Genomic DNA, 21,299 nt, shown 5'->3' on the forward strand with positions numbered 1-21,299 from the left:
ATTAATTATTTTCTATTTTAAAAATATTACAAAATATTTGGGGTGTATCAAAAAAAAATATTGCAGAGTGTTTGGGACAGAAAGAAATATAATATTAATATTAAAAAATTTACGATATAAAAATTAATGTAAATCTTTATATCTGAAAGAGGAGTATATAATTTATTGGCGTTGGCAATTTGCCAATATGGTAAGGAATGCCGTGTGCTACCCGTGTCGTACGTCTGCTCTTTGGGAGACCCGTCACCGCGAGTCCAGAATTCTAGCTATACGTACGTTTATCTCATCTGGTCCTGAGATCCAGGACCTCCTAATTTCAACCGCTACTGTGATATGTATGCCCATAAATAACATAATTATGACAAACACACCACCTACATCTCAACTTTTAAAGCTCGTCGGCTATATTTATTACATGATAAAAATAATAATTTTTTATATTATATTTAAATTAATTTTAATTCAAAATATCACATTAACACTTATAATTATTTTTTATTATTAAAAAATTCAAAATGATAAAATACAAACGAAAAAATCTACAAACAAAACTTAGGGTCTGTTCGGTTGTGAGTTTATTTTGAAATTACCACTATTCATTTGGTATGATTTTAATAAAATTATACTAATAATCTATCTATTTTTTCATTTTGATATGTCCTAGTATTAATTTCTTTTTTTAATAATTGTACCATTTACCTAACATTACAAATACCCTTATAATTTACAATATGTTACACAAATACCATTACCTTTATATCATACAATATTAATAGGGTTAATTTAATCTTTTTACCTTTATTTATACTTTATTCTAATATAATACTAATATTTCTAAAACTCCGTGCAAAAAGTAAATGGATGTATAGATGTGGAACGGAGGAAATATTTTTTTTTTTTTTTCATAAAAATATCACAGTATTATACTTTCTCCGTCCCGATAATATATACATATTTCTATTTTTGTCAATTTTACGTTAACGGGTAAAATAAAGTGTGTTTGTTTTGTGAGATATATTGAATGAATATTTTTTTTTATGTGGAATACGAGAAATTGTGTAAAAAATACTATAAAATAATAAATGTATGTGATATATTAATATTTTTAAAAAATATATATAATTTTTATTAAAAGAATACACCCTAGTATTTACATTATTTTTCTTATTTATTATAATTAAAATATTATTATTTTTAAATTTCGTGTCAAAAGTAAATATATACCTTATACAGGGCAGAAAGTACTATTTAAAAAAAAAATTAAATAAACACTTTTTTTCAAATCAATTTTAAACTACAATCACCACTTGAAATTAATTTTTGTTTTTTTAATAATACCGGTCAATGTAGAAACACTACTATAAAAAATATTGATAATTGCAGAAATTTGTCACAAATTTTAATCCGTGACAATTAAAAGTCACGAAAAGTAATTTCGTGACAAATTTATGTCACAACTTTTTACTTTGACTATTCCGTAAGTAATATTTGCAGAAAAAACTACAAACAACTTTTCGTGACTATTTAAAGTAACGGTTTATGTAACGAAAATATCCAAGATATTTCTATTCCGTGTCTTTTGACTGTTTCGTCACAAAAATTATCACGAAATTTTTTCTTGACTATTTTAAGTTGCGGCAAAAATAAACAAAATATTTCCAACATTTTAAATTATTATAGATATTGTTATAGTATAATTTTCGTGATTTTTTAAAATTAAACGTCACAACATAAGTAACAAAAACAACTATAAATTTTTCTTATTATTGTTCGTAGCTATTCAAAGTAATTACAAAATAATAAAATTATCTTCAATATTTTTATTCAAATCGTTCGTAGCTATTCAATTTTTTGTTAAAAATTCATGATGATATATAAAATAAATATGTATATATTTTTAAAAGATAAATTTATAATCAATAATATTTATATAGTTAAAATATAATAACAAACAAAAAGTAATACTTTAGAGTAGATAGCTAAGTTGACATGATAGGTCGTGTAAGTAGGGTACAAAGTCATTTCGAAAAAAATAATCGTGTGGTTGTATTGAACTAAAATTATAATATAATTATATTTTTTTTCCAAAAATATAAAATCACAGAATTGATACAGCTTTCGTTAATATAAATGTGTAATTGTATTATTTTGTAACTTATTGTCACGAAAATGTCATAATTATAAAATATTCACGAATTTTTGTTGCAGCTTCTGTTGCTATATAAAGTCACGGATATGCCATGGTATTATTCTACAACTTATTGTCACAGAAATGTCACCACTTAAAAAAAGTCACCAGAAAAATTCCACGGAAATGGTTCCGTATATTTTTCCGTGACTTTTTAGTAAAAAGTTACCAATTTATATTAAAACTATGACTTCTTTTACCGCAACTATAGCCTAAACATATCTTATTACATCTTACTTATTATTACATCAATATAATTCATATAAATTGAATACATTACAAAATATCATAGGTATGGAATTGTATATTTATTAGTTTATTATACTATTTAAATATAAAATATTAATATTTTAAAATTTACGTATAAAAAATTAATAAATACATTAATTTCAAACATAAAGTATAAAATATAATAATAAAATTTAGAAAACTTTTCATAAAGAAACAATTATTTCTACATAAATTTCTAAAAATATTATTAGAAGATACATTTATAATATTGATTTTTTGAAAATCATAATAAAAATGCAACATAAACATACAAAATCAACAAAAATAATTTTTTTATAATAATCTTATGGGTTCTTCAAAACTCTCAACAAAAACACATAAAAAAATTATAAATACTAAACAAACACAGTTTCTGGTGATTAAATACAATCGTATTTTCGATCATATACATATATGTGTTTGGTTGAACACGTCCGTATTGATTAGTTTTGATTTTCTTTTCCCCATTATTTATTATTATTGTTATTATTTAAAAATAAAATTAAAAAATATAACCAAACAATCTCAAACTGTCACACATTTCAATGTTTATGGAGTTGATTGTACTTAAATATTTAATATATCTAATTGTATAATTTATTTTTATATACATACATAACTGAATTTTGTATATAAACAAAAATTAACTAATCATACATACAATAAAATTTGTAGAAAATATTACATATATATTTAGAGTAAATTATTTTTTTAGTCCCGTAAGTGGAGCCTGTCGCAAACTTGTCCCATAAGTGAAGAATTTTTGCTGTTTTAGTTCTCTGGCGCTGAAAATGCCCGCTTGCCTTGCTGACACGTGGATTTTTTTCATTTTTTTTCATTTTTTTAAACTTATTTTTAATTTATTTTAAATTTTATTTGTATTTTTTTATTTGTTACAATTAAAAAAAATAAATAAATAAATAAATAAATCTACGTGTCCGCCAGGTGTCGCTGACCTGGTGGGACACCTGGCGGACACGTCACCTCCAGCGAGCCACGCGGGCGTCTCCGGCGCCGGAGGACTAAAACAGCGAAAAATTTTCACTTATGAGACTAGTTTGCAACAGGCTTAAACTAAAATGATAAAGAGGTCCAGTTACGAGACTAAAAAAATAGTTTATCCATATATTTAATATATTTGTTATTACTTTAATTTGAGATGTATTAAAATATTTGTAACTTTTATTTATTTATACGTAATTTTTTCCTCTTTGTCTTTATTAATTATTTATAAAAATATTTTAAATAGAGAATCATAACAATTTTCATTTTTTATTTTTTTAAAAAAACAATAAGACAGGAGAATATATTAAATAATGCATACAATACTTGTTTAAGCATTCTTAATAATGATTGAGAATCCAATGATTAATTACATTATAAAAATGATTCCAGGAATATTTGACAAGGAATAAAACAATAGTGTGCGACAGAGAAGCATAGAATAATTTATATATATATATTCATGTTACAATTTCAAATAATATTACTTTCCTCCCATAAATATAGTCTTCATTGGAACGAGATTAAAAAAATATTGATATTATATTAGTAGCAAGTAAAAAATATGAATAAAAGATTTTTTTGCCCCCGTGAGTGTATTAATGTAAAAATTAATGGCAATTGTGTAATAAAAATGAAAAAATAGAGGTAGTTTTATGGTGATATAGTTATTTATGAAAATAAGACTATTGTTTTAAAGCAGACAAAAATGATAAACAAGACTGTTGTATTGGGACGGGGAGAGTATTATTTTTTCAACAATTTTTTCAATATACTCCGTCAGTCCCACCAGAATTGAACTCTTTAATTAGGGACACTGTATTTAAGGTGAGCATATTTAATTAGTTAATAATAATTAGTTATGATATTACTATATTATTTTTTGTATAACTAATAATATTTATAATTTTAAAGTAAATTTAATATGTATGATTAAAAAAATTAAAATATATGTTTAAAAATTTAAAAATTATATAGCAATTAAATAATATATATGCAATATAGATACCATTTTGTAAAGAATAAAATCTTCTATAATACAAATAAATAAATAAAAATTATTTTTTTTATTTATAATTAACATAAATCCATTTTATAAAAATGTGTAGTTTTAATATAAATAAAAATATTTATTTTTTTTACGAGAGATATAGAAACAAAGGGGTTTTGAGTGAATCTACGTCATTTATGATATTATATGTTATATAGTTAATTAAGCTGATTTATATTTGTTAAATATATTTTGATTTAATAATTTTTACAAAAATAGAAAGGTGTCAATTGCTAAGGAGAGATATAAATAAAAATAGTGTGGATTGTGGTGGACGGAAAATAGTATTTTTTAAATAATTAATTCTAAAAAGAAAAACCGTACTATATACGTGTCCTTAAATTGTGGAGGGATTAACGGTAATGCACTCCAGGTCGTTATAAATTAATGAGTGTTTTCATTTATTATATTATTTTTATTTTAAAACTATTACTAAAAAAATATATAGTAATATTTTATTCACTAGGCATTAAAATATATTATTTTTACACATACTCTGTCCATTCAACATAATTTGTTCTTATTATTCTTTCTATTTTCGTTCGTCTCACATAACTTGTTCTTTCTATTTTTTGAAATATAATTATGTATTTTAATCGCATTTTAAATTTTATAATTTTCTTAATTTTAATTAAACTATTTACTTATCTTAATCTTAATCTATAATTATTTTTACTAATATACTTCTTAATTACTAACTAATTATACTTTATCTAAATTCTCGTGTCTACAGTAATACACTCATATTACATGGGACGGAGGGAGTAAAATATTAAATTAAGATATTATTTAAACAAAGATTTGAACTAATACTTTATTTTAAGGGTGCGGTTTAGCAATTAGATTATTCAATTAGCTTGTTTGAATAACTTATTCAATTAAGCGCTGAAGTGTTTGGTAAAACAACTTTTTGATATTAGCTATTTATACAATGACTATTAAGGATATTGATATGTTATTTTTTAAAATATTTAATTTTATTCTTTGGTTTAAAATTTATGAGAAATTTTGTTATTAATTATTGAAAATTATAAAAATATTTTAAAATATTTATTTTTATTTTTTATTGAAATTATGTAAAATATAACATAATAAATATTTTGTATATATATTTTTACTATAATATATAAATAAATTAATAACTTTTGTTTTTTCTATTTGATTTAGTTTTAAAAATTTATATATTTTACAAATAAATAATTTATATGTAATAATTAATAATAGTAATTATTTTAAATTTACAAAAATAAAATTATAATATAATAAATTAATTATATTAAAAATAATTAATAAATACTGCTATAAAAATATATTTATATGTATAAAATAAATAATTAAGTTTGAAGGGTTTAGGGTTAAAATTAACATGAAAAAGCTAACTGGTAGATGAACTTTTCAAAAATTAACTTTTTGGGTCCAAAAAAACTCTTTCAAAAAACTAATTTACCAAACACATAAATTAGTTTTTTTACTAATTAAACAGCTAAAAGCTCTTATTAAAAAAATTGTTTCTCAAATACTCTCTAAATCATAATCAAACAAATAAAAAAATGTAATAAAATAAACCAGTAAATGAAGAATAAACTCCTAGAAAATAAAATAATTGCAAGAAGTCAAATGAAAACAAAACGCAAATCTCCACTATTCAATAAAAAAATATTTATTTATAAAATATAATGAACAACTACATTTATATTAATAAAATACGTTTACACATGGTTGGAAATTTACATACTAAAAAATACTTATTTAATTAATATAAAAATAATTTATTAAATAAATTTTATGCAAAATATTTTATGAATAAAAAAAATAGACGGCTTTTAATTATCGACAATATATGATAATACATATTTTTATTTAACACATACAAATATATATATATATTATATTAAATAAGAGTTTGTATTATATTTATTTATAAAATATTTTGTAGAATTTTGATTATATAAATAAAAGTATGTGGTGTCATCATAATCATCCTCAAATAAATATAATAAATAGTAAAATTTGAACATATTTTGTGGAAATTTCCACACAATTTCAAGAAATAGATAACGAATTTAGGCCTGACAATAAAATCTAAAATAAAATATCGGCACGCAAACCCGGGAGCAATCCAGATTCTTTTTATCAGAAGCCACACACCCTTTGATTATGCAAATCTTACAAACCAACGGTCCAGATCCGTTCAGGATCTTTGATCCCGGAGCTTCTGTAACAGAACAAAGCAGCTACAGACAAAAGGCCCACTAAACAGAAATTTCTAACATCATTTCCACCGTAATATTAAATAGCTTTGATAGTCTGTAATTTTATTTTGAAATTTTCAATTACAATTTCCCCATTTCATTAGATATTTTATTTTATTTTTATAAATATTTTTATTTTACATTACATAGTTACTTTTATATCAAAGAATAAGATCACAAATATCATTACATTATTTTTATCTATCTATTATAATTAAAATATTATTATTTTTTAAATTACGCGCCAAAAGTAAATATATATTTATTGCTTAGACAGAGAGAGTATTATTTTTATATATTCACTCATGTTATCTAACTTTGTGTTCATTTGATCGACCATAAATTTTAGGAAAAATAAGTAAAAATATATTTTTATTTTTTATTTTTGGATAAAAATAAAATAAAAATGTGATATATTTTTTTTACTAAAAATGAAAAAATAAATTTAAATAATAAAAAAAAGAAATAAATTTAAATGATTAAGAAAGTATAAGTTATAATTCATGCTTTTTAAAATATAAACTAATACTCCATTAGTCTCACCATATTTGACATTACTTATATTTTGGTATATATTATTACAAATGATATTTTCTATTTTGAATAAAATTTATTAAATTAAAATATATTTAATAATTTATAAATCAATTTAATTAACAACTTAACATATAACATTATATATAATGTAGAATTCATTTAAAAAAATTTTATTTCTATATTTTCTCTGAAAAAAATATTTTATCTACATTAAAAAATTTATATCTTTTATAAAATTAATTTATGTTAATTATAAATAATAAAAGTATTTTACGAAAATATGTAAGAAATTTTGATAATTTTGTTATTTGATTTTTATACAAAAAGTAATTATGTGTAATGATATATTTGTAATTTAGGTAAAAATTAAAAGTATTTTGGTATTAGTGTATAATTATACTAAAATAGAAAATAAATAATTTAGACTGAAACTGACGAAAATAGTAAAGAAAATATTTTGAATCAAAACAGAAGAAATATATATATATTTGATACTTATTTTTCCAAATCACCATAGTAATTGTTCCAAATAAAAAAACATATGGTAATAAATAATAATTTATTTCTCGTTCAAATCTATTCTCATTTATTTATTTATTTTTTTGTCATTTAGATTTATTCCTATTGCTTTATTTAGTAATAAAATATTAATTTTTTTTTTAAAAAAACAAAATATTTTATTTTAATCTATTTTTTAAAAAATTAGTATGCTATCAAATTGAAAACTAAATAAATGAAACCCTTCGTTTTCTAAGCTAAGTGTTGCTTTCTCTCTCCACGAAGCTTCGTCGAAGGTCACTAATGGCGTTCTCAATTCTCCATGCATTTAACCCTCGCCTCCTTCCTCGATCCTTCCTATCACTCCTGCGCCTCTTCTTCTTCTGCAATTTCCAATTTCCGCCATGAAATTCGTCCAGATTGTTCCCCGGAGGTTTTTCCGGCAGAAGAAATCGCGATCAGTTTCCAGATCCGATGCGGCGTCGTTCGGCTCCCAAACGACGTCGTCGTCTTCATCGGAGGACAGTTACAAAAAGCCTAAAGGCTCATCCACGCCGACGAGCGTCCTCATCCCCGCCGCCGCCGCAGAGTGGTCGGAGATCGCGCGGGACGTCGGATTCGAGCTCAAACGCGCGTTCGAGATGATCGACGGCGACGGCGACGGGAAGATACGGAAGGAGGAGCTGGAGGCGCTGCTTTTCCGGCTAGGCGCCGCGGCGCCGCCGCCGAGCCAGGAGGAGCTTCAATTGGTGGTTAACGAGGTCGATCGCGACGGCGACGGTTGTATCAGTTTAGAGGAGTTTCAGTCGATCGGATCGGCGTTCACGCCGCCGGAGAGCGAAGCGGAGGCGCGTGACACTTTCGATTACTTTGATTCGGACGGCGACGGGCGGATCACGGCGGAGGAGCTGTTCAGCGTTTTCCGGCGGATTGGGGATTTGCGGTGCACGTTAGAGGACTGCCGGCGCATGATAAGGGGTGCGGATAGGAACGGGGATGGGTATGTCTGCTTCGCTGATTTCAGCCGTCTGATGGAGAATCAACGGCCCAGATGATTCCGCTGGTTTCTACGTTATCTTTTTAAATAATAATAATAAATACTAATATGAATAGGGGAATTTACCAAAAGGATAAATTCAAATATCCAGAAATTGTTTTCTGTATTGTCAAATGAAATTAAGTAATTAATTCAATACAGTGGCGTTGAAATTTTGGTAAATTACGAAATTTATTTTTATTTGATTTTGCTACATAGAAGTAATCTTTGTCCTTAAAATTGAAAATAATAGTTTTATATTTGTATATATATATTTTTATAAATATTTTTTTATTAGTATTATAAGACACTGATGCAAGTATTTTTGTAATTTTTTTAATTATATTACTGTTTTGATATAATAATTAATATTTAAATACTAACTAAGTATTTATACGTTGAATGATGCTGTATTATATAAAAGCATATAATACAATCACTTTACTAATCATTTTTGATAAAATATAATAATTTAATTAATTAATTAATACTCAAAATTAAAATTATTATTTTCATTTGCATATTTTGCAATCATTTAAATTTTTCTAATTTTTTATATCAAAATTTTAATACCCCTTCGTCCAGTAAAATTAGTTTATTTGGGCTCGACATGAAAATTAAAAAAAAAAATATATTTTATTGAAAAAGTGATAGATAGTTGAACGTATTTTTAAAAATGTAATTAAAAAATAAAGTAAATAAAAAGAAAATGTAATAAAATTAGTGGTATTTGTTGTAATTAAGTGTTGCGTGAAAGATAATAATAAAATGTTGATTTGTTGATTTTGTCAAAATTAATAATAAAATAAATTTAGTGTAGAAATTAAAAATGAAAGTAAGAATAAATTTGGCGAGGAAGAAGCATTAAGTTTCTATCAAAGAAAACTCGGGTGTATTTGTCTATATAATTAATAATTATATATATATATATATTTTTTGAAAATTTGTAGAAGAATACACCCAAAACTTTTTAAACTTGTTTTTGAATCAGCTTTTTGCAATTAATTTTTTTAATCCTTCAAATTTAAAATGTCATTAATCCTATAAATTCTAATAATATACTATTTTAAAATTATTAAAAAAATTATACTACTTTCATTCGTATCTAAGGATTCTATTTACTCTTTGTTTGTTGATATTTGAATATTAATTATTATAACAAAATTTAGTACAAATTAAGAATAAATTGTAAAATATTTCAATTAGTGTCTTATAATACTAATAGAAGAATATTTATAAAATAATTTTATACAAATATAAGAATATTTTTAATATTAAATACAATGACGCAAAAAGTAAATGAGATCCTAGAGGGAGACGAAAGGAGTATAAAATATCTTAATTTACATAATTAATACTCCCGCCGTCCCACATAATTTGTCCATATTTTCTATTTTCGTCCGTCCCACATAACTTGTCCTTTATATTTTTGGAAATATAATTATGTACTTTAATCGCATTTTAAATTTTATAATTTTCTTAATTTTAATTAAACTATTTACTTATGTTAATCTTAATCTACAATTATTTTTACTAATACACTTCTTAATTACTTAAATTCTCGTATCTAGAGTAATAGTCTCATATTTTCTGGGACGGAGGGAGTACCTTATAGTTTAAATATATTATTAATAATAAATATCATTTAAATATTATTATATAATAAAATTTATAAACAAATAAATTAGGATGAATTATATACTAATAATAAAAATAATGGATTGAAGTTAACGATATTACAACAAATGTTTTAACATGTTCGTAAAAATATGTATTATTTATAAGATAAATAAAAATAAAAGAATTTTGAGACGTTTACTATGTTAAAATTTAATTTAATTAATTTATATTTTAAAAATATATTAAAATTGATAAATTTATTAATATAAAAACTATTAACTGTTATAAAACGGAAAGACTAATTTTCATCAATCATATTATTATTAAAAGTATAAATATTAAATTTATTTTTATTTTAATATCAAATTCAAAGCCGAAAATTTTCCGAAATAATGGGAAAGAAAATAAAAAACAATTAATTAAAATAAGTTAATAATTAGAGCAACAGTCATTGTCATATCCAAGCTGGATGGAGACATTGTAACATGCATCTATATAGAAAGTTTGCTTAATTTAAAATTATTTTCACTATAAATAATTTTTTAAAAGAAATTTTATAGTACATATTTTTATTTATTATATTCTATTTATACTATATCAATTAATTATTTTTAAAAATTTTAAATAATTTTAAAATATGTTTTATTTATAAATCTTCTTTTTATTTTTTATAAGAAATTAATATATTTATGCACTTAAAATCTTCTACTTTTAATAAATTAATTAATTATTGATTATATATCTCTTTATTTTGTATTGTATAATCTTAAAAATATTTTTACTCATATTAAAAATATATTATTTAATATCAATATTTCTTAAATTTCGATCTCGTGTCAAACTCAACTAAATCTATAGTTACGGGATAGACGGAGTATTTAATATGAATTTCATTTATTACCTTAGCACATTATCAAGGTTCCAACCACTGACCTAATTAATTAAAATAAAATTTATTATGAATTCAATTCAATGGAACATGACAGTGTTTGAATGGATTTTGAGATACTCTTCCACTTTAAAATTATGTCAATATTTGTGTTCACTAAACTCATAATTTATTTATATTTTATCATCTCATACTTTTATTATTATATTTTAATAAATAATAATTATATATTATTTCATTTTACATGAACGGATTTATTTCTTGTCTTCAAATCCCAATATTACTTTACACTATGTCTTTTTCGAAAAAATAAAAAGGAAGGAAACTCTTTTCGTTCGTATTAGACGGGTATATTTTACTTTATCTTAAAAATATTATTAATATTAAAAATATTTTTATATTTATCTATTTTTTTTTTTTACAAATGTTTCAAAGTATTCATTTTTTGTCTTTTTTCCCCTTATTTGTATACATTTTAATATAATAATAATTATTAAAAAAATAACATGGCCGGACTAGAGAGTATCACTCTGTCTCATAACAAATTATTCATATTTTCATTTTAGTCCGTTGTTATTACCTTTATATTACACAATACTAATAAAATTATTTTAGTATTTTATACTTTGTTCGTACCACATTCCAATATAATATTAATATTACTAAAACTTCGTGCAAAAAATAAACGGATATATAGATAAGAAATAGATGAAGTATTTATGTAATTTTTTTGTACAAATATTAATATTATAAAACACTAATATAAATATTTTTGTTAATTTTGATATAATAATTATTATTAAAAACGCAAAAAACAAATGTAAACCTTAGAACTGGCCGGAGGTTGTATATATATTTTTTCACAAAACATTCCACCATATATACATATATCAATTAAACACACTATACAACATTTTTTGGAATTATAGAGTCAAAATTTTTCAGCATTCCTATAGATATACATTACTTTTCGAGCAAAAATCAATAATAGTCCCAATCAAACTTATTTTTGACATTTTTAGTTCAATTCAAAAATAATTATCAAAATAAATCCCATACAAAAAATAAATTATCAATTTTGATTCCACCATTATAATTTCAACGGAATGTGCTGACATGGCGGTAACAAAAGCTGATGTGGCATCCGATTTGAATCCAACATGGCCGTGTACCCACCGTGTACCCAGAAACACGCCCATGTTATAAAATACAAAATTCAGCATATATAATCACGGCCGTGTTGTTTGAGACACACGCCCGTGTTTATTATCAATGCGATTGAATCAAAACCCCTCTGGTCTGTGTGGATCTTTTTCTGTATCACAGAATTGATGATGATATCTGTATGTGCTCACCCAATTTATAGGATTTCCCTGCAATTTTTTACTAATTCAAAATTATATATACAAATCTATACATATACATACACGATTGATTGATTGACTTGAAGGGCTTGAAGGCCGCAGTAAGCGAAAAGCTATTTAAGAAATGTGGAGATTTTTTAAACTTCTGTGAGAGAGGTTAAGAAATTTAGGGATTTTTTAAACTTCTGTGAAAGAAGTTTCTTTGGAAGAAGAGTGATTCCGAAGAGGCCGGTGATGAAGTACAAAACAACAGCGACGGCGATGACACTTCAATTGAAGGCGAAAAGAGTGAATAAACAAAGTGTATGCATCGCGACGACGACGGCAATCGTCGCCGCATTGAGGGAATTCCACTTGCGGCTGCGGCGGAAGACATCCCGTCGCTGATTTACCGTGACGTTAGATAGCGGATTCCGGTCTCCGGAGTTTGAACCCTTTCCGTCTGCTTCCGCAATCGACGGCGGCGTGTGGTGAATTGGTGATTGCAATTTTTTTCGAGTAGAGGATTCCCTTCGATTTTGCAGTGTATGCTTGGTGGATTGAAAGCCTGTGATTTTGTGTGATTGATTTTGTTCGGGGACTAGGGTTTTGGATTTAGGAAATACTTTGAGGTCATGGCGGTAGCACCAAGAATGGTATGGAAGGTGGACACACGGGCATGTTTTTGGACACACGGCCGTGTTCAATTCAAATCCAATGCCACATCAGCTTTTATTACCGCCAACGTCAGTACATTCCCTTGAAATTATAATGGTGGAACCAAAATTCATAATTTATTTTTTGTATGGAACTTATTTTGATAATTATTTTTGAATGGGACCAAAAATTGTAAAAAAATGAATTTGATTGAGACTATTATTGATTTTTGCTCTTACTTTTCTCTCACAACAAACATGATAAGAAATCATTCAAACAAAAACAGAAAATAAAAAAATAAACTAAAAAAGAACATACTCGTTAACTTGTTTGTTTGTCTTCATCCATCATCTATAACAATCCTATGATCTAATCTGATCTGCTCATCAAATTCTGATAGATAATATATAAATGCCATTACAGCTAGAAAAACAAGGCAGGCTGATGTTATTACATGGTATAATACTTAAACAAGAAAACAAATTCCAGTGCGAAAGAAAAAGGACAGCGATGGTAAAGAGTTTTAAGGTGCGAATACGTACTATGAAGAAGTGGCTTTGAGTTTGTCTGATGTATCGCCATCACCGGTTAACTCCTGCTCGTTGAAAAGGTCCTTTTGGACAAGATCATTATCGATCTGCTGAGATTGGATTAGGTCTTCGATTGCTTTTCTAGCTGCAGAAGCCTCGTCATCATCCACAGCCTTCCTTTGTTCCTTAGATTCATTTGGCTCGTCGTCTTGCTTTGGAGGAGGAACGAAAAATGGTATTTTACCTCTCTGCCAATCATGGAGAATCATCTTCGCAGCTGTCATTAAGTCGGGTTCACCTCCCTACCCACAGATCAAATAAAAAATAAATAAAATAAGTATTAGCTATATATATGCAGCTGCCGAAAACTACTTAGGTGCAACTATTCAAATTTTTATTTTTAAGCATTTTGAACACATTTTCTATACAAAATCTCACATAAAAAAACTAGGGGCGTGTTTGTTTTAAGGGTTTGGATTTTGAGTTGGGATTTGAATAGTAAAATTTTTTGAATTTGAATAATTGTATGATGTGATATAAATAATAATTGATGTGATGTTTTGAATGTAAAATTGATTTTTAGTATAATATACAAAATGAAAAATTAAGTATTTGATTTGATGTTTTTGGGAGAAAAATTTTTGTGGGAATAGTGGAAATCCCACAAAATCCTTCAAACAAACAGACCCTAATTTCATCTCAGAAACACCCAAAACCAAAAAGACAACAAAAACAAAAGTACACTCCAAGGCTGTGTTCTTTTGTGGATTTTACTACAGGTTTTTACTATTTATATTCTTTTTTTTCTACCAAAAATATTACATCAAACAATTACTTTTTTTTTATATTATACTATAAATTTATTTTACATTCAAATCATCACAAACCTCTATTTATATTACATCAAACAACTATTCAAATTCAATTTTTTACTATTCAAAAATCCAAACTCAGAAACTAAAACCCACAAACAAACACACTAAAACCCACAAACAAACACACTATAAATGTTCCGACTTTAAAAAAAGCTGATAGGACTGAATATTCAAGATGATATGCAAGATTACCTTCAGAAGTTTTCCGGTCGACTTGCACAGCTGAAGTAGAAAATCATTATCATCTTCCCTGAAAATAAAACGAATATGTCTGTTGTTAAAACTCGCCTTTGGTAAATTGTTATGGAAAAGTAGCAAGAGCCCTTAATTTACAAATATGCTTTTCTTGTCCAGTTTTTAAAAGCTGCTTTATGACGTTACATTAAGCAACTTTATAAATAGCTGCTATAAATAGTGTAATGGTATCACAGATAGCATAAGTTTGTAAAATTATATTTGTGGGGAGAGAAATGTCATAAAAGAATGACTATACAAAATACTAGAACAGGAGACTTGTATACTCATTCACCTAGAAAAAATATTAGCCGAAGATTACCAATAAAATCTCACAAGTTTTTAGTTTTAGTGTAACAATTATTTGCTTTTAGCATTTAGAATGTAGAATGCGGATAAGTTTTTTTCGGGGTGAGGATTACTTATCATCATATATACTACTATGGCAGAATATTGAACCAACACTAGTCACAATGGTGGCAACTTGTACTAAAATAAGTAGGAAATAAATTTTCGTTCTTCGAAGCATAAAGCAGAAATTATACCAGTCACTTATTTTGTAAGCTCTTTCCAGGTGCTCCTTTTTCACACGTTTCAAAACTTCACCAATGTGTTCGGCAGCATCATGCAAATTTGTCACTCGCACCTGGAACAAAAGTCTAATCAGCATATACGAGTTGAAAGAGCAAATCTCTTTTACTTGAGGGAAAAACAAAATTACAAAAAAAAAAAAAAAAAAGATAAGCTCTACGCCATTGTAAATGTGAATACGAAGCAACACTGAAAATCTTTTTTCCAAATTCACAACAATGTACCCTTGATAGGAACAAAGATGAATAAAGTAACAAGATCCCACATTACCCCCAACAGAAGTTGCTCGTCTACTATGATTTCTCTCTTTTTAAGGATTTCTACCCCCCTACCCCCCCTCCAATTCTGGTGAATATGATTGCCTCTATAACAACAGTGCTCATCATTTTCAGTTATATGCATGAGATAAAACCCTTAATGGCTTCTATTCAAGAATGAAATCTTATTGGAACTGTCCCTATCCGGTTCATACTTCAGAACCGTATCACACCCCTGATCTGCTGAAATACGATGAATAGAACAATAAGGTTCAAAAATAAAAGATTTCCAAACATCTTACCACTCCTTTCAAGACAATATCCGTCTCTGTGTCTTTATTTTGATAAACAACACCGGGGCAATCAATAAGAAAGATCCTCTTCGTTAGTGTAATGTACTGCCACACTTTGGTCTCTCCAGGAATAGGTGCAACCTTACAAACCTGTAAATGCGTAAGGTAAAAGATGATCAAACAATCCAACGACAAGTAATAAGTCGTTCAAAAGAAAACGAATGGTTTAATTTAGTTCTCATAGTACTCTTAACTAATGAATGAAACCATTACAAATTCCACTCCACAGAACTATTAGAGAAACGAGGCATATGTAGAGCATTGTAGTAATTTCACTCAGAGATGAGAAGTAGCAAAAAAGATTTATTAGAAATTTAGAACTAGATGGACAAATGAACTAAAAAGAAGTGGGTCAAACAATGATATATAAGAATATCATGCAAGGTAATTGAGCATTTGAGCTAAATAAGTTGTAATATTATAGCAAATAAAACACGAGGCAGCATTAGATACAGATAAATCAATTTTTCGTGGGAGTCTGGACAAGGACTGTCTCCTCAATGCTCAAGAGAAGCTAACTGAAGTGCTGGAACCTACCTCATCGGTAGGACATCTTAATCTTCAATTAATTATATTCTTTAGATACAGATAAATCAATTTTTCGTGGGAGTCTGGACAAGGACTGTCTCCTCAATGCTCAAGAGAAGCTAACTGAAGTGCTGGAAGTAGGACATCTTAATCTTCAATTAATTATATTCTTTTTCTACTCCTGGTCTAAGAGGCTTACATTCCAACTACATTTACCCATCAGGTCTTTATCAAACAGTCAATTTAAAAATTAATAAGAAAAAGAAGTCTTTAATAATTTCTAACAATGCAGTTCATAATGAATGAATAAGGACTGCCGGTTCAAACGAGTAAGGAAAATACAAAGCAAAACTACATTCTTTGTATGCAAAACATAGACAAAGGCTAAATTGCCAGCATTGTTGAATCTAACACAAATTGCTTTGTAAAGGATTGTGGGCAAGAGAAAGAAAAGCGGCCAATCCAAATTAAAAGAGTACAGAGTGTCTTACATTCTTTGTGCGTAAAGTATTGATAACAGATGATTTCCCAACATTTGGATACCCGACAAATCCCACAGATATAGCTTGCTTGTCACTTTTTAGACGGGAAAATTGTCTCAATATTGAGAGAAGGGACCCCTGAAAGTAAAATTTAATCCAGAAAATATGCATCAGAAATTTTTTTGATGCTAGTTAACTAACACACCTACTTGCACACTTGCACGTAGAAAACAAAGATTTTTACATAAATGTTGAATGGTAATGATGTCATTTTGGTAGTTCAATTTTCTGAGGGAGGAAACGGTAATGAGAGAACAACAACTGCATGACTTGGATTTTTTTTTTCTTAACCAAAATTAATATAATTTCTATATCCTATGCAGGCAAAACTAGATCTTCTATCACAAAAACATGAGATTTCTTTAGTTGCCCCGCTGTTCATCATAGGACCATGATTGGAAACATAAAAAGCAACAAATTGGAATGTAGAAAGTGGATGGTCTCCTTTTTGAGAATCACAACTTAAGCTGATGATACACCAATGTTAAACTGGTACCATAATTTAAGATGAGATCTACCAGACCTTTCCAAATGATTTGTTTATGCTTGCATGAAAAGCAAGTGCCGGGTACTCCTTGGAAAGAACTCTAAGCCATCCTTTTGTTACCCAAGCAGGAACCAAGTCACACTGCAAATAAATACACGGATGTAAGGATTTAACAATCAAAGTTAAGCAACCAACAAGAAAAAAGTACTAATGCAACGACAATATGCAAGAGGTGCAAACCTTGTTTAGTAGAAGAATCATGTGCTTATGCTTGCAATTCTCTTTCAAATGCTTCTCCAAATGATAGCATCTTGTACCTTGCGGATCCCTAGCATCAAGAACCTGCCATATAATTAAGACAGTTTCCAAGTAATTTACATTATAAAAAATGGGTTGATGAATAAACAAAAATCCATATCAAAACAACGTAGCAGCATGAACAGAAGCATATGAAGAGAGTTTCAATCACAGATATACTTCCACGAAAAGAGGCAGAAAAATATGGAAATAATAGCATTTCATTTTATAGTAATTGCTTTAAATTAAAAATTCACTGTATTTTTCCAGCTAAAAGATTCAAAATTTCAAACTAGCCATGACATAATTACTACTTCATTTTAGGCGTGTTAGGCAGTTCGCAGTCAGGGTTTGTTTACTTGTTCTTTCAAACTATTCAATTTACCATTTTCCCACCAAAAATATCACAATTAACACTTATTTTTCAGTGAAAACATCACATTAACAACTATAAAATAATCAAAAAACAATACACCAAAACACAAGTAATCACACTTCAACAAATTTTTACCAGTCAGGGCTAAACTAAATGTTCAAAATGTTTAAATATACAAACAGCTTCTTAAGATGCATTTCCAGCCTTAATGATTGAAGGCATAAAATACCAACCAAGTCATTAAACCAAGAAAACTTAAGCAGAAACCAGCCAAATTAAATTACTAAAGGAAATAAAATAATTAAAACTATTTATTATCAGCCCAAATTTACCTGCACAACAACATCTGAAGAATCAATCACTTTGTAGAGCTCCCCCCATATGCGTTTGCTTTGACCCTTTTCAAACATTGTGTGGCGGACAAGATCTCTGGCCCCATCATCACCTCCTTCTGCAGATGTACTAGCACCATGCTTCTCTTCAAAGACCTCTGCAGTGTAAATTTCAGCCGTTAGTACTAAAATTACCCAAAGAACTTCTAACTTTATCTAAGATTCATTAAAATATCACCAAACTAAGGGACAATTCAATATCCCCGTCACCTTGAGAACCATCAACTCTTTTGAGCAAAGATTCATAATCAGATGCCATCAATTTAGGTCTCTTCCTCTTGGTCTTAGGACCAAAGGCATCGGAAAAAGGCTCTGTGTCCAGGAGATGAACTCTTGATTGCTTTAAATGTATGCAAAAGAACCAAATCAGACAATTTTATGAATGCAAGAGGAGCTACTGGCCCTCAAACAAATTATATATTCACAATCAGTGGTTCAAACCTTTTGATTGTCATTTAACAGGGACATAGGCAACTTTCTTTCCTTCAAAAGAACATTGTAGTTGCTTGAAAGGCGAGTTTGAAGCTCCTCTCTGAAAAATTCAAGCTCTTTCTGATTTACTACACGGGTGTTCCCTGCAAAAATATAGATAGATAAATTAATGAAAGAACTGACAGCGTTATATTCAAATTTCTTCCAAACAGCATCGCTAAACAAAATACTTCTTCTTCTTCTTTATATCACTCATTGACGAGTAAATAACGTCTTTGCAATTTTAGAAATTCAATTAATTGTTTGTGTAAATTACACAGTTGCATCCATAGCTTCATAAATTAAATATAAATCGATGCGAGCCGCTCAAATTTGAACAATTTAACAGAAAAGCAGTTGGTGTAAGAGCAACAGAACGCACCAAACCATCGACGATCGGGCATAATACGAGTGTTAGGCAATTCCTTTGACTGCAGATCGTGCTTGAGAATTTTGCCCTTGGCATCGCGCGTTGGGCGTGTGTTGTACATCTTGAGTCGGCGGACCGTGGCGGCGCTCCGGCCATTGTTGGATTTACTGCCCTTGGAAGCATCCCTGTTAACGTCGAGGGAATGCTTTGGCTTCCCGGAGACGTTCACCGACCTCTCTTTCTTCTTCCCCATCTGCTTCTGCCGACGGCAATAAGCCTTCAAGATAAAATAGAAAAACCCTTATCTGGGAAATTAGGGTTTGTCGAGAAGGCTTTGGAATTCAGAATTAATATATTCTAATATAAAATTAAAAAATGTATAATAATAATAATAATAATAATAATAATAATAATAATAATAATAATGTAACGAAGAAGACAGAAGAGGAAGAAGAAAGTGGGGGTGGGCGGCGGTGAGGAGTCGGCTCTATTTAGGGTTTGTTTATTTGTGTATTTATTTATTTATTTGCATATATTTATCTTCAATTTTATAACTATAATTTATTATAATATTTTTTTTTTATATTGATTTTAAATTATAATATTATACTATTATAATATATTAATATTTGTTATTTTTATTTTATACATCACATCAAATATTTTCCATTTTATTAAAATATAATTATTAAAATTGAAATCTAACAAATAAATATACTTTAAAAATAAATATTTAAAATTTTTTAAAATTAGAAATAAAAATTTCACAAATAAACACGTATGAATAATTTATAATAATAATAATGTCTCTTAGAAAAAATACTAAACTATCACACCACATAGGCGCAAGTAACTTCATTAAGGTCAACAATTAGTTCTTGTAATAATTGATATACGATGTAATATAATTAAAAATTAATATAATTATATTTAATCGATAAAATTTATCAATCTCTAGTGTTTAGAGAATATTAGAAGTTGATGTATGAAATATTTTAATCTCTAATGTTTAGAATATTAGAAGTTGATGTATGAAATATTTTAATATATTCAGATTCTTGTATTAAAATATTATATATTTAATAATAATAATTAATTTTAATAATTCAATAAAATTTATAATTACACAGTGCATAACACGACTTCGCCTAGTATAACAGAATTTTGATAAAAATAAATATTTTTTTAAAGAATAAAAATATATTGATATTTAAATATAGTCAATTTCAATATAATTAAAATTAATATTTTTTAATGAAAATACTCCATTCGTAACTAAGAGTTTCATTTACCTTTTACATTATTGTATTTAACATTAAAAATACATTTATATTTGTATAATTTTTTGCACAAATGTCATTATAATAGTATTATAAGACACTAATAGAAATATTTTTGTCATTTTTGGTTGATTTGTACTACATTTTTATATAATAAGTAATATTAAAGAATCAACATGCCAAAAAATAAATAAGACCTTTAAAGCCAGACAGAGATAGTAATATATATTTAAATTGTTGTTAATAAGAAAAAAAATGTATATAAAAAAACAATACATAAAAAATTGCTCCGTTTAGACAAGAATTTTTGGAGATTTTTAGAATATTGAAAGTTAAAAAAATAAAAAATTAATATTTAATTTGATATTCTATA

At 27.0% G+C, this 21,299-nt stretch overlaps 2 protein-coding genes across 2 annotated transcripts; one reads left to right on the plus strand and one right to left on the minus strand.

The window, feature by feature from the left end:
- The first annotated feature begins 8,060 nt into the window (after positions 1-8,060).
- LOC127256543 (probable calcium-binding protein CML36) lies at positions 8,061-8,991 on the plus strand. Its single transcript, XM_051282595.1, has one exon. The coding sequence runs from the start codon at positions 8,203-8,205 to the stop codon at positions 8,851-8,853; it is 651 nt and encodes a 216-aa protein (XP_051138552.1). The 5' UTR covers positions 8,061-8,202; the 3' UTR covers positions 8,854-8,991.
- Positions 8,992-13,641: 4,650 nt separating this feature from the next.
- Positions 13,642-19,980, minus strand: LOC127256680 (nuclear/nucleolar GTPase 2). Its single transcript, XM_051282806.1, has 11 exons — positions 19,659-19,980; positions 19,247-19,380; positions 19,016-19,145; positions 18,746-18,903; positions 17,981-18,082; positions 17,777-17,881; positions 17,203-17,331; positions 16,133-16,273; positions 15,528-15,628; positions 14,941-14,998; positions 13,642-14,175 (listed from the first exon to the last, which is right to left on the minus strand). The coding sequence occupies exons 1-11, from the start codon at positions 19,897-19,899 to the stop codon at positions 13,885-13,887; spliced, it is 1,590 nt and encodes a 529-aa protein (XP_051138763.1). The 5' UTR covers positions 19,900-19,980; the 3' UTR covers positions 13,642-13,884.
- Positions 19,981-21,299: the final 1,319 nt, after the last annotated feature.

This window comes from Andrographis paniculata, unplaced genomic scaffold (assembly GCF_009805555.1).
Source record: "Andrographis paniculata isolate CXL003 unplaced genomic scaffold, ASM980555v1 Contig56END, whole genome shotgun sequence".
Taxonomy (NCBI): Eukaryota; Viridiplantae; Streptophyta; class Magnoliopsida; order Lamiales; family Acanthaceae; genus Andrographis; species Andrographis paniculata.

Excerpts from the sequence above, each read along its gene's own strand:
- LOC127256543 (XM_051282595.1), top strand. The coding sequence starts at position 8,203 with ATGAAATTCGTCCAGATTGTTCCCCGGAGGTTTTTCCGGCAGAAGAAA.
- LOC127256680 (XM_051282806.1), bottom strand. The coding sequence starts at position 19,899 with ATGGGGAAGAAGAAAGAGAGGTCGGTGAACGTCTCCGGGAAGCCAAAG. Across the intron at positions 18,083-18,745 it reads CTTCAGATGTTGTTGTGCAG|GTTCTTGATGCTAGGGATCC; the intron begins GTAAATTTGGGC and ends ATTATATGGCAG. Across the intron at positions 16,274-17,202 it reads ATACTTTACGCACAAAGAAT|GTTTGTAAGGTTGCACCTAT; the intron begins GTAAGACACTCT and ends ACGCATTTACAG.